Raw genomic sequence first — 12,523 nt, 5'->3', positions numbered from 1 at the left:
AGAACAATTCTACTGCCACTGACATACATTTTGTGTAAGGACCATGAAGGTAAGAGAAATTAGAGTTCATATGAAGTCACAGGAAAGGAAATGACTAGAATTGGTACAATGTACCCTCCGCCATGCAGAGTGGCTTGCAGGGTATGTAGATTTGGAAGTAGATGTGTATGTAGCTGTACAAACTACCAGACATAAGTGATAATCAATGTCTGATGCAGAACAGAACAGCATACAACATCAAGGAAACAAGACCATGTGCTGCCAGCTATGAAAAAGAGCTAACACTTGTGGCACATAGTGTGCATGTTACCACAATCAGACCAGTCAATGAGTTGACAGCGTAAGTGCCTTCTTATGTTGCTTCAAGAGCGAGATCAGCTGGCTGCAATTACCAGTTTTGTGATGTGTTGAAAATGAACATTTCATTAACATGGAGATCATAATTAACATCCAAACTCTGGCATTCAAGCAGTAAGAGATCTCTACCTACCTATTGCATGAGCACAAGGGGTAACTTCAATGACTGCTTCATAACTCATGCAATCTGGATCCTTTCTCCTTACCATAAGCAGTCTCTCCAACAGATCCTTCTTAACTGCAGTCCCCCTAATCTCAATATCCATTACTCTCTTGTCCCATTCCCATCTCTGACCATGTTTCCCATCTTTTACCAGGAATCCCCACAAAAAAGAAGTCTTACCCTTTCACCATGCCAAACTCACTTTTGTTTGAGTCATAGGTCTATTGGTTTATGGGGCTGTCTAGCTGGACTCACATGAGTGAAATTTATACAGAACAACAGCCATGTGGTAGTAGTCACAGAGGAGCACGTAGCCATGTGATTACCAAGAGGAAGACAAGTGAAAACCAAATAATGAAAGATTTTGTACCACTTGTAGCGCATAACACTTTACTTTCAGGATGAATAAATTAAGTATTTTCTTCACTACAAATCTTTATCGAGCCGTTTTACATGAACTAGTTGGTTCAAAAAACTGAATCTTTGGCATCTCCTAGTCTTACAATACAGATTGATACCAAGCTGCATATCCTTGCAGTATTGGTTATAATTAATGTAATGTTTCAAAATTGAGTAGCACATGACACTTAATTCAAATAGTTTGCAGGAAAAATGGAATCACTGAGCACTTTACATTTTAAACAAATAAGGTACACACTGATCTGTGTAAATTGCATCTAACAAATTGCTTTTAAAGCTGAAAAATAAACCACATTGCTCTTCACAGTTTGGAGTAAATGGACATTGTATACTCATAGATGTGTTGTAGTGTGGCATGCTGAAATCATTAAGTGTCTTATTTTCTCTGTTGTACATAGTTTGTCAACTTGAATGAAAAGTACATCAATAAGTAAAGGCAAGGTGATTGCATACAATATTACAATATTCCTAGCAGAATGAAGCACACTGCACAATAATTGTTTAATGGTGTGCTTCTGGGAGTTCTGCCAAGCTGTTGTTTCCATTTTATGCACCTGTGCACTCCATTTTATACATAATATGGAAACAATAATGCAGCACAAAACTCAGAAGCACACCAGAAGCACACCATTAATCAGTCATGATGAGAAAACCTGAAAGATCACAAAAATGGCTTTCTACTGGCAAAATTTGAAGAATTATTTTAAAACTCATATTCTATTACACTTACCTTGCAACCTGAGGACTTAATGACTGTAGAGCAGCAAGCTGATTACGCAGATCAGTAATTTCCAACTGAAGCTGCTGTAACTGGTGATTATAACTTTCATTTGAGCTGTTTCTTGCCTGAATGAGGAGAGCACGTGCCTTTTGCTTCAATCTGAAAAGCCCAAGTATATATAAATAGGGGGATGTATTTCTGCATGCAACACACAGGCATACCTTCAGTGATTATGTATAACGAAAAATGAAGCTTTAGCACTTGCAGACTTATCAAACGATACAGACAGACTACTATTCAAAATCATGTAAATGAAATTACTCAAATAAAATTTTGACTTTCATTAATGTAAAGTGAGTTCAATGATTCACAGTTGTGTGCCTTGAACTGTGAAGACGACTATAACCATTAGGTCAATTTATGACTATCACAGCCTCTGTCTGTCCATAAAATGTGCCACTAAATTTCAGTAAATGCCTCCAACGTGATGAAGAGTTGCATAGCTATTTCTTTATCTTGATGGCCTGTATCAACCACTCCATTCAAATGTCCCTTTTTGTCCAATCTACATTGTTACAAGTTCCACTTATATGAACAGGAGCAAAGGCATATTGAAATAGAGTATGGCTGATGCCAAATCATTGCCACGGCATGAGTAGCGGTGACAATGTGCCCTCTGCTACAGTCGGAACAGTGCACTCCTGTGAGAAACAATCACTCAACATTCAATAGGTATGGATATGCTCACTAAAGAGGAAGAGTATTATTCTATAACAATACAGTGTGTTGTTAGCATTACTATAACTAGCAATACGCACACTCTGCCAAGATCCTCAATGTATGTGGAATGGCTCATCCCACAGAATCCAAGTGCAAACAGCTCTCAGCAATTGTGTAATTGTTAAACTTTCTACTAAATGTCAATAAAAATCTTGTGTCTATGTTTTTAATGAAGTTTTTCAATTTTACTAAATTATTTACTGAAACACTAAGTTTCTGTCTACCAGTGTGTTTGGCTGGCTTGGTCCAGATTAGAAATAAATGAATCCCTGATTTGACTTTTTCCCAACACATCAGTATGAACTATTTGGAAAAATTTCATGACTGCGATGACCAGTCACTGAACAGTATCATCGTTGTCATTTCAGCCATAGTCATCAGGATCATTTTCCACAACTGAAGTCAAGATTGACCATTTTTCACCACTAACTAAACATTTTTAGTCTTCCATCAGAAACACACCTGAATGTAGATTGAATAATGACAGAAGGATCATGACATATCTCACAAGGGAAACTCCTCATCATCACCCCCTCCCCCCCCCCCCCCCTCCCCTCAGATTTACTGGTAAGAGTGCCCTATGGACAGCCCATCAAACACTGGACACAGATCAACCATGAAAACAGGAAGAAGGTGGGGAAAAAAACAAAATAGAAATAGTGAACCTTCCAACAACAAGAAGGGCTTTAAGGAGCAGCTGGAAACAGCAATGGCATCATGGGTAAGTGGTCATGGTGTCCGACTGCCAAGCAGGTAAGCTGTGTTCAGAACCCCCTTGTGCCATTAACTTTTTTTCCACCACAACTTTCCGTCCGGCCATTGAAGTGTTTTGTTCTCTTTCCACAGTCTTGGCATTTGTCATACTATACACTGATTATAGAATATGAGTCATGCGGTAAGAATATGTTACCATCACTAGTAAATGTGATGAATAGTGAGAGCAGGAGACATACCATGTAGAAATGAAAACAACAAATAAATAGGTGTGCTCTATGTTACAACAAAGGAATTCAAGATTCAAGACTTCCAAAACTGAATACAATTCCAAAAATGTTAAAAACATGTGTTTTGGCAAAGCACAGGGAAACTCTGTGATTGTGAAACTGTTTGAGTCATTTGCTGCAGCTTATGTGACAAACTATTATGTTTTCATCCTTTCCTTGGGAGTGATCACATTCACATTCAAACGAACACCTATATCAGGCAAGGAGGCATATCTCACTCACTTACCAGTCGTACAAATTTGGCGCGTTGATAAGAGAGTCCTGTCATGTGACACACATACTGTAACTAATGCCATGTATGACTCGCCACACATTTTACGATGGAGGATTCGATTGACTTGTCACTCTGTCAACATATGTTTGCGGTTCCCATCTGAAAGCCACTTCCTTTCGACTGTTAATAGAGTAGTAGTGCAGAATCAACTGTCATTATAGGTCACTACCTTACACCTCACTGTTGCAAATGGACATTACACCATGACGCAAACAGAAATTTGAATAAAGTGAATAGTGGGAAAAAAAGGGAAAATACTGGCACATGGGAGGTTTGGACATGGCTCATCCGCATGGCAGTCCACCACCATAGTCACGACAGCATTTCCCTTCCCAGGTGCTCTATATTGGACTGTTTTTATTTTGCTTCTTTTTCACAGTGCAGTATACCCTCTTCCACTGGGCCCTCTTACCACTAAATCTGAGAGGGATTAATGGGGAGTTTCCCTTGTTAGCGTCACATAAAATATAAGTATTATAAGTATATTACCATTGAGAATGTATCGTGCTTCAACTCATAGAGTGAATCATCATTTCCCCACAACCAATTACCATTGATCCGTGTACCCATAGGGAAGTCATTTTATAGCATCTTAATGTACCTTCATTAGGCATGGCATATTTTGCACCAGCTCTTGCTGCTGTACATCTTGGCTTCACACAAAATGTTCATAGAACACCTTACCTATGAAACAACGTTAAATTAATTGCCCTTGTTATTGTTGTAAAATGAAATATACAAAGCCACATGTCTGAGACTAGCTTGGACAGCCCTGGTTGTTTTCTTTTAGTGCTGTCCAGGGGAAAGTGTCCAAGGTTGCGAAAATGTCTGGGGTTTGAGAATTTTTGACTGCTGAGGATTTTTTTTACAAATCTATATCCACAACAGGAGTGAAAATTGACCATTTTTCAGAAATACTTACTATTGTTATCAACCTTCCATCAGGAACATGTTTGACATCACGCTTTTAAACATTATTTTATGGCTGTGCCTCTCCCAGCCAACTTGGAAGCAAGCACTGACACTGATGGGTAGGGGTGACTACTGGTCCAACCACAACATTTTCCTTAGTCATTTGGCAACAGGGGCAATGTGACTAACTTGTTTTTGTGTGTGAAATAACTTGCCTACACATTTTTGGTCACTTCATCTCTATTTGTTTTTTGCCTCATCGTTAAGCAATGGGCAAAAGGAAGAGTTTTTTTTCCTGTGACAGGGATTTTTGAAACAGTGCAATGACATTAATGATAAACTTGTCTATTGCACACTATGTATTGGATGATTTTTTTGTTGCACTTATATAGAAAAGGGTAATATTAAAGACCACATAAAAACAGTTAAACCTAGGAGTGCTATTAATGTGATTGCTTCACCAAACATAACAGATTATTAAAAACTGAAGATGGGAATTGTTATCTGGAGTGTGCTGCTGAAGAGGCTATACTTTCATACCACACCGCTGCACATGAACTCAGTTTCAAAATATCAGATTGCAATTAATAAGTTATATGACCTAAAATTCTTATCTGCTAGAAACAAAATCTGAGGCAATTATTGTTATCAGTAAGTTGCCATTTATGTCTGATAATGTGTTGTATTCTCTGGAAACCATTGGTCACATAACAATAGCAATGGATAGACCAAACAGCAGTTAAGTAAAATTGTTTCGACACATGTCTGATAATGTGTCGTATTCTCTGGAAACCATTGGTCACATAACAATAGCAATGGATAGATCAAACAGCAGTTAAGTAAAATTGTTTCGATTGTTGTAAGATATTTCAGTCTGGAGGAGGGAATTCAAATTATACTTTGTGTCATGTGGAACTGCTCAAATTTTGACTTCATATTTTTTTCAAGGCGTGAGAAAATACAAACTAGAATAAAAGTTGGTTCAATATATTGCTCATAACACTCACAGTAATTTTAAGAGAAACAGGAATGAAAATGTGTTAAGGAAAGTTCAAAGTGATTTAAATAAAACTATTTTAGGATTGGTTGTTAAATCCACATTGTTCACAAACAGTTTCTGAAAAAAAACTCTAGCGAAAAATACAACTGAATAAATAAAGTTTAAAATTTAAGTAAACTTTTAAATATTTTGGACCCAAAAAATATTATAAATTTCCTTCATGTCACGTCCATGATCACATTACAGTTATTTAATAATCTGAATGCAGCAAGAGTTGATGTCCTTTTGGATTAATACCACCTCTAACTTTGAAGCCATTGTTGAGTGACAAAGTGATGTCTACATAAAGTAGCTGTTTGTAGCTTTCCAGCAGAAAAACAATATTAACAGTAACTCAGTAATTCGTCTCATATGCAATACTTCTACATAAGTATAGGGTGGGAATGAGTTTAATTTTCTGTTCACCATACCGACTGTGTATCTGGCTGTGGAGAACCATTGCACTCTGAAGATCTTTTATTTCTTTTCGCAGTTTCTGCTCAAGTTCAGTAGATTCTTCTCGATTTTCTTGCAACAGCTTCTGATAATGGCAAATAGTTTCATCCTTCTGACCAATCACAATCTTAAGAGCTTCAATTGTTTCCTACCAGTCAAACAGAAGGTATTAGTAATTATGATTATTGTCATTAACTTCAAATAAAAATTATTATTTTTTAAAGCAAATTATCTGCTTACCTGTTGCTTTTGACTATCGTAACCACTTTCACAATTATGATTCTGGATCTGTTCTTCTAGAATCAACATTTTTGCTTTCAGTTCTTCAATTTCTTCTCTATCTCCTCTTTCAGGGGCATTTAGTATTCTATTTTCCTAAAAACGTAAATTTTTGTTATGTAAATTACGCTACTATACACTAAAACTGTCACCATTTAAGAAATATTTCTGAAGTGCTCCATTTATCAATCAATGTCAGTAATCAGACAGTTGTAATGAAGATATATATACTCTCATTAAAATCATTCCAGATGTACTACCATGTCATCTTCTAGCATATATTTTATAAGATGTTGCAGCTGTGCGTACAGGAAGATAATACTGAGATTCATACCAGCCAAGGAAGACTATAGACGTATTGCATTTCATCTCACATAAACAGATAATGCTGCAGCTGCTGATGCTGCTGCTGCTGCTGATGATGATGATAATGATAATAATAATAATAATAAAGAAATTACAGGCATCACAGCTGGCAGAAATCAGGCCTTTCTGGAATAATAAAGCATTCTACTAGTAGAACGAAAAGCTGGCAAGTGAAGAAGCAGAGACACAAAAGACCAGCTCCAGAATGACAAAATGATTCTGGAAATCTGCCAAACCTGCGAAACAAAAGTATGAGGGTGAATCAAATATTCATGGGATTTTTGTTTCTCAGCATCAACAGGTGGCAGAACTGGATCTGTGCTTTTTGTATTGTTGAGTGTGGCTGTTACGAGTGGGGAGAGCCAGCCATTACATACTACCACAACAGCTTCGTCAGTACTGCTCAAAATATCGCAGGAACTGGTGCAGCTCTCCATTGTGCAATGCATGTGTAATTGTAGAATTTCTTGCTCATGAAGATGTTCAAGTGACAGTAATTTTCCAGAAATTGACTGCACAATTTGGTGATCAAATGTAGGGGTGGGAGCAGGGCAACTAGATCTGGGTGTCTGGAGTATTTTTAATATGTTAGAAGACAAATGGCGACTTGTAAGTAGCCATAAAAAGTTCCAGTTCCATCCCTGTTAAAAACTTGCATAATACCGACTTTTAAATTATTTTCTTGAAAGACAAACATGTGACTACACAATATTTTTACCTTTCCCTGAGAGCTAGGAGAGGGAGAGGGGTTTACAGGCATCCAGGTATTGAAGGTGTGTGATTGAACCCTCACAATGAGCCACAGTCCTAGGCCTAGGGTTGGCGTCAGTGCCCTGAGAAAAGGATTCAGATTGGCAGCAAATTGTGCTAGACAGGAGTTACTTCAAATGAGGAATCACGGAGCAGTCAGCACAATTACCAGGCAATTCCCAACAATGACTGACTTATCAATGGTCGTGCGCCAACCTAAGTACTACTCAGTGGAAATATACAGTTCAGACTATTTTGAGGCACATGACTCACAGAGGGAAATAGTTCCACACTGACTGACACACTGCTAGATGGTGAGCATAGCACCTGCAGTGGTGGCGTCCTTAGTTCCCAGCAATAACAAACTGTGTTTTTATTATCCTTGTTGTCGTTGTTGTGCTGGTTGCAACACAGAACCGTTCAGAACGTAGCTGGTTTGCAGACTCCTATGCTGATAGGTTATACCAGAGACTAAGCCAATCGTGGGATGCAGGTGTGTGTGCAGCCGAAGTCCGGTCACAGTGCAGGCACACATACTGCATCCCTTTTCCTCGGGGAGATGATGGTAAAGCCATCATACTAGTAGCTGCAGATCTTACATTCCCTTCCCCCTTGAAGAATGAGATGGCAAAGGCTTCAAGTCATTGCTGTGGAGCACATGCCCCTTCCTCCCATGGAGAGAAACAGACGGTGGTACCAAATAGATGCTGGAAGCCAAATTCCAGAACTGGTGCCTCAGGTTGAGAAGTGTTGTCATGCAGATGTTATGGTCAGGCCAGATATAACTGTGAATAGCAGAGTGGGCAAGAAGAGGCACAACTGAGAAAAGGAACAGATTAAAGCTAGGATGTCACAAAAGGACCATTGACATAAAGCAACCAGAAAAGAATGCAGAAAGGAAAAAAGCGGGTCACTCGAGGAATCCATTGAGTGGAGCAAAGCTGCCAGAGGAAGAATGGCAGCATGGCAGGAAGAGGGCATGAGCACCAGAAAAATGGTCCATTGCAGGCTCACCATCTTGTTGTGGGCAAAAGCATGTAGTGGAAGGGAGCGAAAAAGTGCCATATCCAGTGGTCTACTAAGAGCTCACTGACAGAGCATTTGTTGGAGCATTGGAGGAAAAAAGGTAGGCCTTTGGTAAATAATGAGGACTGGAGCACCCTGTTAAGCCAAGGAGGCCAGCGGAAGGAGGGCAGTGCACTGTTGCATGCTTAGTCACAACAGGCTGGCGGAACCTTGGAGGCAGTCGATCCTCAGAGCCCTGGAGGTGGTAGGCTCTGGTGGCAGGATGACCCTGGAGGTCAATGACCCTGGAGACAGATGACCCTGGAGAGAGATGACACTGGAGATGGGCAAATGCCAGCCATGAAGCAGCACAACTGAGCTGAAGCCCCGTGCCCAACTGGTGTCCATGGCAGTGTCACCCTATAGAAGAGGACCTACCTAAGCTGCAACATTTGGACGCAACAGAAAGGAGCATCAGGCAGTGGGAGGAGGGCGGCAGCCAGACGGAGGACAAGATTTTAGGCTACTGGGATATATTGCAACCCTGCCTCGGAAAATGTCGAGAGCATAAGCCATGCTAAATCCAGAGCAGAAAATGACTAGAGGCAGGACCAGATGCAAACAGAGAGCATGGTGCTAATAACAGGACAAGAACTGAAAGTGGCAGCACTGGAGACAAACAGGCAAGGACAGCAGACCTAATTGGCAAGCACACATTCACTGCAATTCCTTTGTCTGAACAGTACCACCTCAAGAAGAGGACCTACAATGGCTGCAACATGCACAGCTACAAAAGCAGCTTCAGGCGGAGCTGGAAGTGGCAGCACCCAGATGGTGCAAAGGAAGAGATTACTGTGGGGCCATAACTATCCTCATTGCCAATCTATCATGTACTGTGGTTCAATAAATACAGATAAAACAGCATCAAGTAGATTGGTAGCTATCACACATTTATTCAGCATACAGTTACAGGAGGAAGCAGCATCTATACAGTCTATGTTGATTACAAGACAGCATAGCACTTAGTAAGTAACCACTTAGGGAGTTACTGGAGGAGATATCACCAAGATGGTAACTACCTTGAAGGTGTATGATGGAGCTGTAACAGTGAGGCACAGTCCACGGCTTAGGTCTGAAAGGCGGTGCCTGCCGAGGAGGATTCGTCAGACTGGCACCAGTACGCAGTTACTCCAAATCAGGAACAGCAGAGCGATCACTGCAATTTGCAGTTGCAGTCCAGTCAGAGTGTAGATGCAGGTACTGCAGATACCAGGAAGAATGCTGTAGGTCTGAAGTAAGATGGACAGTCGGAAAGATAGTGTTCAGTGGTGAGAAGGCCATGGGCATTGGGGATGTTGATGTAGAGAGAAGTGACATTAATAGCTGGAAATAGGACGTTGGGTGGAATTTTAGAGCTCTGGTAGAGGAAATGATTAGTGGCTGGGACCTTGTCCAGTCCATGACACTGCACATGACTGTTGTTATTGTGATGGAGAGAGGTGTTACCAAGCTGTAAGGGTAAAAGTGACTGATATGTTGTTTGATAAGCTTATTTCATGCAAACTATTTGGAAGTGCATTCTTAAGATATAGCAGTTCCTTTCAGCAAAGCAATGTAAATTGCGTTGTTAATTACATACCTCTATCGTCTGCACTGATTTGCTTTCTAATGTTTTTGCACAAACATTCATTTCTGATTGATATTCTGTGGGTGTCTCTGGGAACTGTGTTGCTATTTCAGGCTTCTCTATTTCTGCATTGGATGGGTCTTCTGTTAAGCTTTCTTTCAGGTCCTTTAGTTGTTGCTGCAAAGTCTCCTGTGGTAGATTTCACAGTATTCCCACAATCAGTTGAAAGATATTTACAATAACAGTTACAGCTAGTGTAAAAGAATAAATAACATTGCTTATACAGCTTATACTATTTTACTGATGAACTCACATGTTTCACAAATTTGGAACTATCACAATTAATTCACTCCTGTACAAAGTGTTAAAGAAAATGTATGGCACAAAACAGCTCAAACTTATCATAGAAATGTAAATGATAATTATGCAAATGTGGAAAACTTATGAAGATTGCAATTAATATTTTTTTCTATTTTTCACAATAAGTCACTGCTGTTGAACTCTTGTTGACCAGTGTTTTGGAACTTCATTCTATGATGAATTTCCTCCCCAGAGCCACAAATTCAGATCTTTCTACATAAATTCTTAACAATAGCAATAATTTTGTGTACCAAACAGCTGCAGACTGATACCAATGATTTCTCACCCTGTACTGTTTCCACGTCTTTGACCCAGATATGTGAGGTTAAATTGTCTATTTTAAATAGATCCATTTACTACAACTTTTTTCTCACTTTTAATAGATGAAAATGCTGCAGATACCAGCTGATTTTGTTTGCATATCAGTTTGACATTGCTTGGTAACTGCAAGATTTTTCCCCTATCTCCATTTTAATCATTTGTGAACTGTATGTGAAAGTCAGAAAAAGATATCAAGAATCGTTGAGGTAAGTGGTGAAAACCTGTCTTAGGAGAAAAGTAGCATTTTAATAATTTTCATCAAATTTAGGGTTCGTTATGCAGTTATCCGGTACAAAGAATCTGCTGAGTTATACAATGACAATAGTTCATTAAAATTAAATGTGTATTGAATACATTCACTTATGCATGCCTTTCTGATAGCAAACCGCCTTCATAGAAAAGGTTGCTAATGCATGCCTGTTTCGTGGTCCTCAGCGAGTAGGTAATCAGGCCAAAACATTTTCATCATTAATATTAGGCCAATAGTGGGCAGACAGGTGGTAATGTACCTACAGCTCCTGATCACCAGATTTTGTGTCAGTGTTCTAGTTAAAGCCAAATCTCTCTACAATGCCTCACAAAATGATGGCATATGACACTATTGACAGTGATTCACTAATTAGATGGAGACACTGAGCTCAGCAGTCTCCTAGATACTGTTCAAGATGCGTAGGTTACATGCTGGCAACACAATTCTCTTTCTATTCATCAACAACAACATAAACATGAAACTAAAAACTCTACACGTGCTTAGCACAGTCTCCTGCATTGGACAGACAAATTGTGTGTGAGGGAGGAAAGCCTTTCCAATCAGGTGTGTTTATTTTTGTTTGTTCCCGAAACTTGTGATCACTGATGCTGTGGCGCACTTCATGTAGCACATGAAACATGTATGACACAAGGTTATCCACCTGAGGCGGCGACACCAGAGACTGATGTTCAAAAGGCTCACTGACAATTATAACAGCCAAGATGATATGTTATCTATTATTAATATACCCTGACTGTAAAACTGTGCCAATAAAATTAAATTTTGGGTTACAAAGGGTACACAAATGTGGTGAAAAAACATGGTATCTGGAAGAGAGGATATTTTACAATAAAAATGAGACATCAGTCCCCTATATGAATTGTGATGTCATTGTAACATCACAATGCTTGACAACTTCAAATGACTATTATAAAAATTTCTCAATTTCTGGTGGCCACTAAAACACTTTCTCATCATTGACTTATTTAATGTGAATGTTCCCCTTTACCTCAAGTAACAGATGTTTCTTGATCATCCAGGACATGATTAATTATCATGTATTAGAAATTTTTTTTGTACTCAAACTGGAGATTCAGCGAATTGTTGTGTATACATATCTTAACTGATGGCATGGACAACAGTAAGTAATGTACTTATGTAAAACAACACAAATGTTAATGCATCTTTTGAGCTAAGTGTTAACACAATATCCATTTGACAAAATAATATTTATGAACAAGCCACCAACTTCACTACCAAAAGAAAGCTAAATACTTAAAATATTATCGTACCTCAGTTGCCTTCCATTCCTTCTGAGCATCCACTAATTCATTTTTTAAACATTCTTTCTCTTTTTCCAGTGACATAATGACTTGTCTTTGATTTACTAAATTATTTTCCAGATCCATGCATTGCTTTTCCAGGTCATTATTCCTTGT

The 12,523-nt window shown here is 39.0% G+C and overlaps 1 protein-coding gene across 1 annotated transcript in view; it reads right to left on the bottom strand.

Moving 5' to 3' along the window:
- LOC126484618 (centrosomal protein of 290 kDa-like) overlaps nucleotides 1–12,523 on the bottom strand; it is a 209,353-nt gene that overhangs the window by 32,436 nt on the left and 164,394 nt on the right. The window contains exons 23-27 of the mRNA XM_050108205.1: nucleotides 12,377–12,523; nucleotides 10,166–10,342; nucleotides 6,367–6,501; nucleotides 6,102–6,274; nucleotides 1,671–1,820 (exon numbers count right to left, since the gene is read on the bottom strand). Coding sequence (XP_049964162.1) covers nucleotides 1,671–1,820; nucleotides 6,102–6,274; nucleotides 6,367–6,501; nucleotides 10,166–10,342; nucleotides 12,377–12,523 — 782 coding nt within the window. The remainder of the gene's footprint in view (nucleotides 1–1,670; nucleotides 1,821–6,101; nucleotides 6,275–6,366; nucleotides 6,502–10,165; nucleotides 10,343–12,376) is intronic.

Source organism: Schistocerca serialis, chromosome 1 (assembly GCF_023864345.2).
Source record: "Schistocerca serialis cubense isolate TAMUIC-IGC-003099 chromosome 1, iqSchSeri2.2, whole genome shotgun sequence".
Classification (NCBI taxonomy): Eukaryota; Metazoa; Arthropoda; class Insecta; order Orthoptera; family Acrididae; genus Schistocerca; species Schistocerca serialis.
The sequence above is the reverse complement of the archived record's forward strand: the minus strand, read 5'-3'. Positions and strand labels throughout refer to the sequence as shown.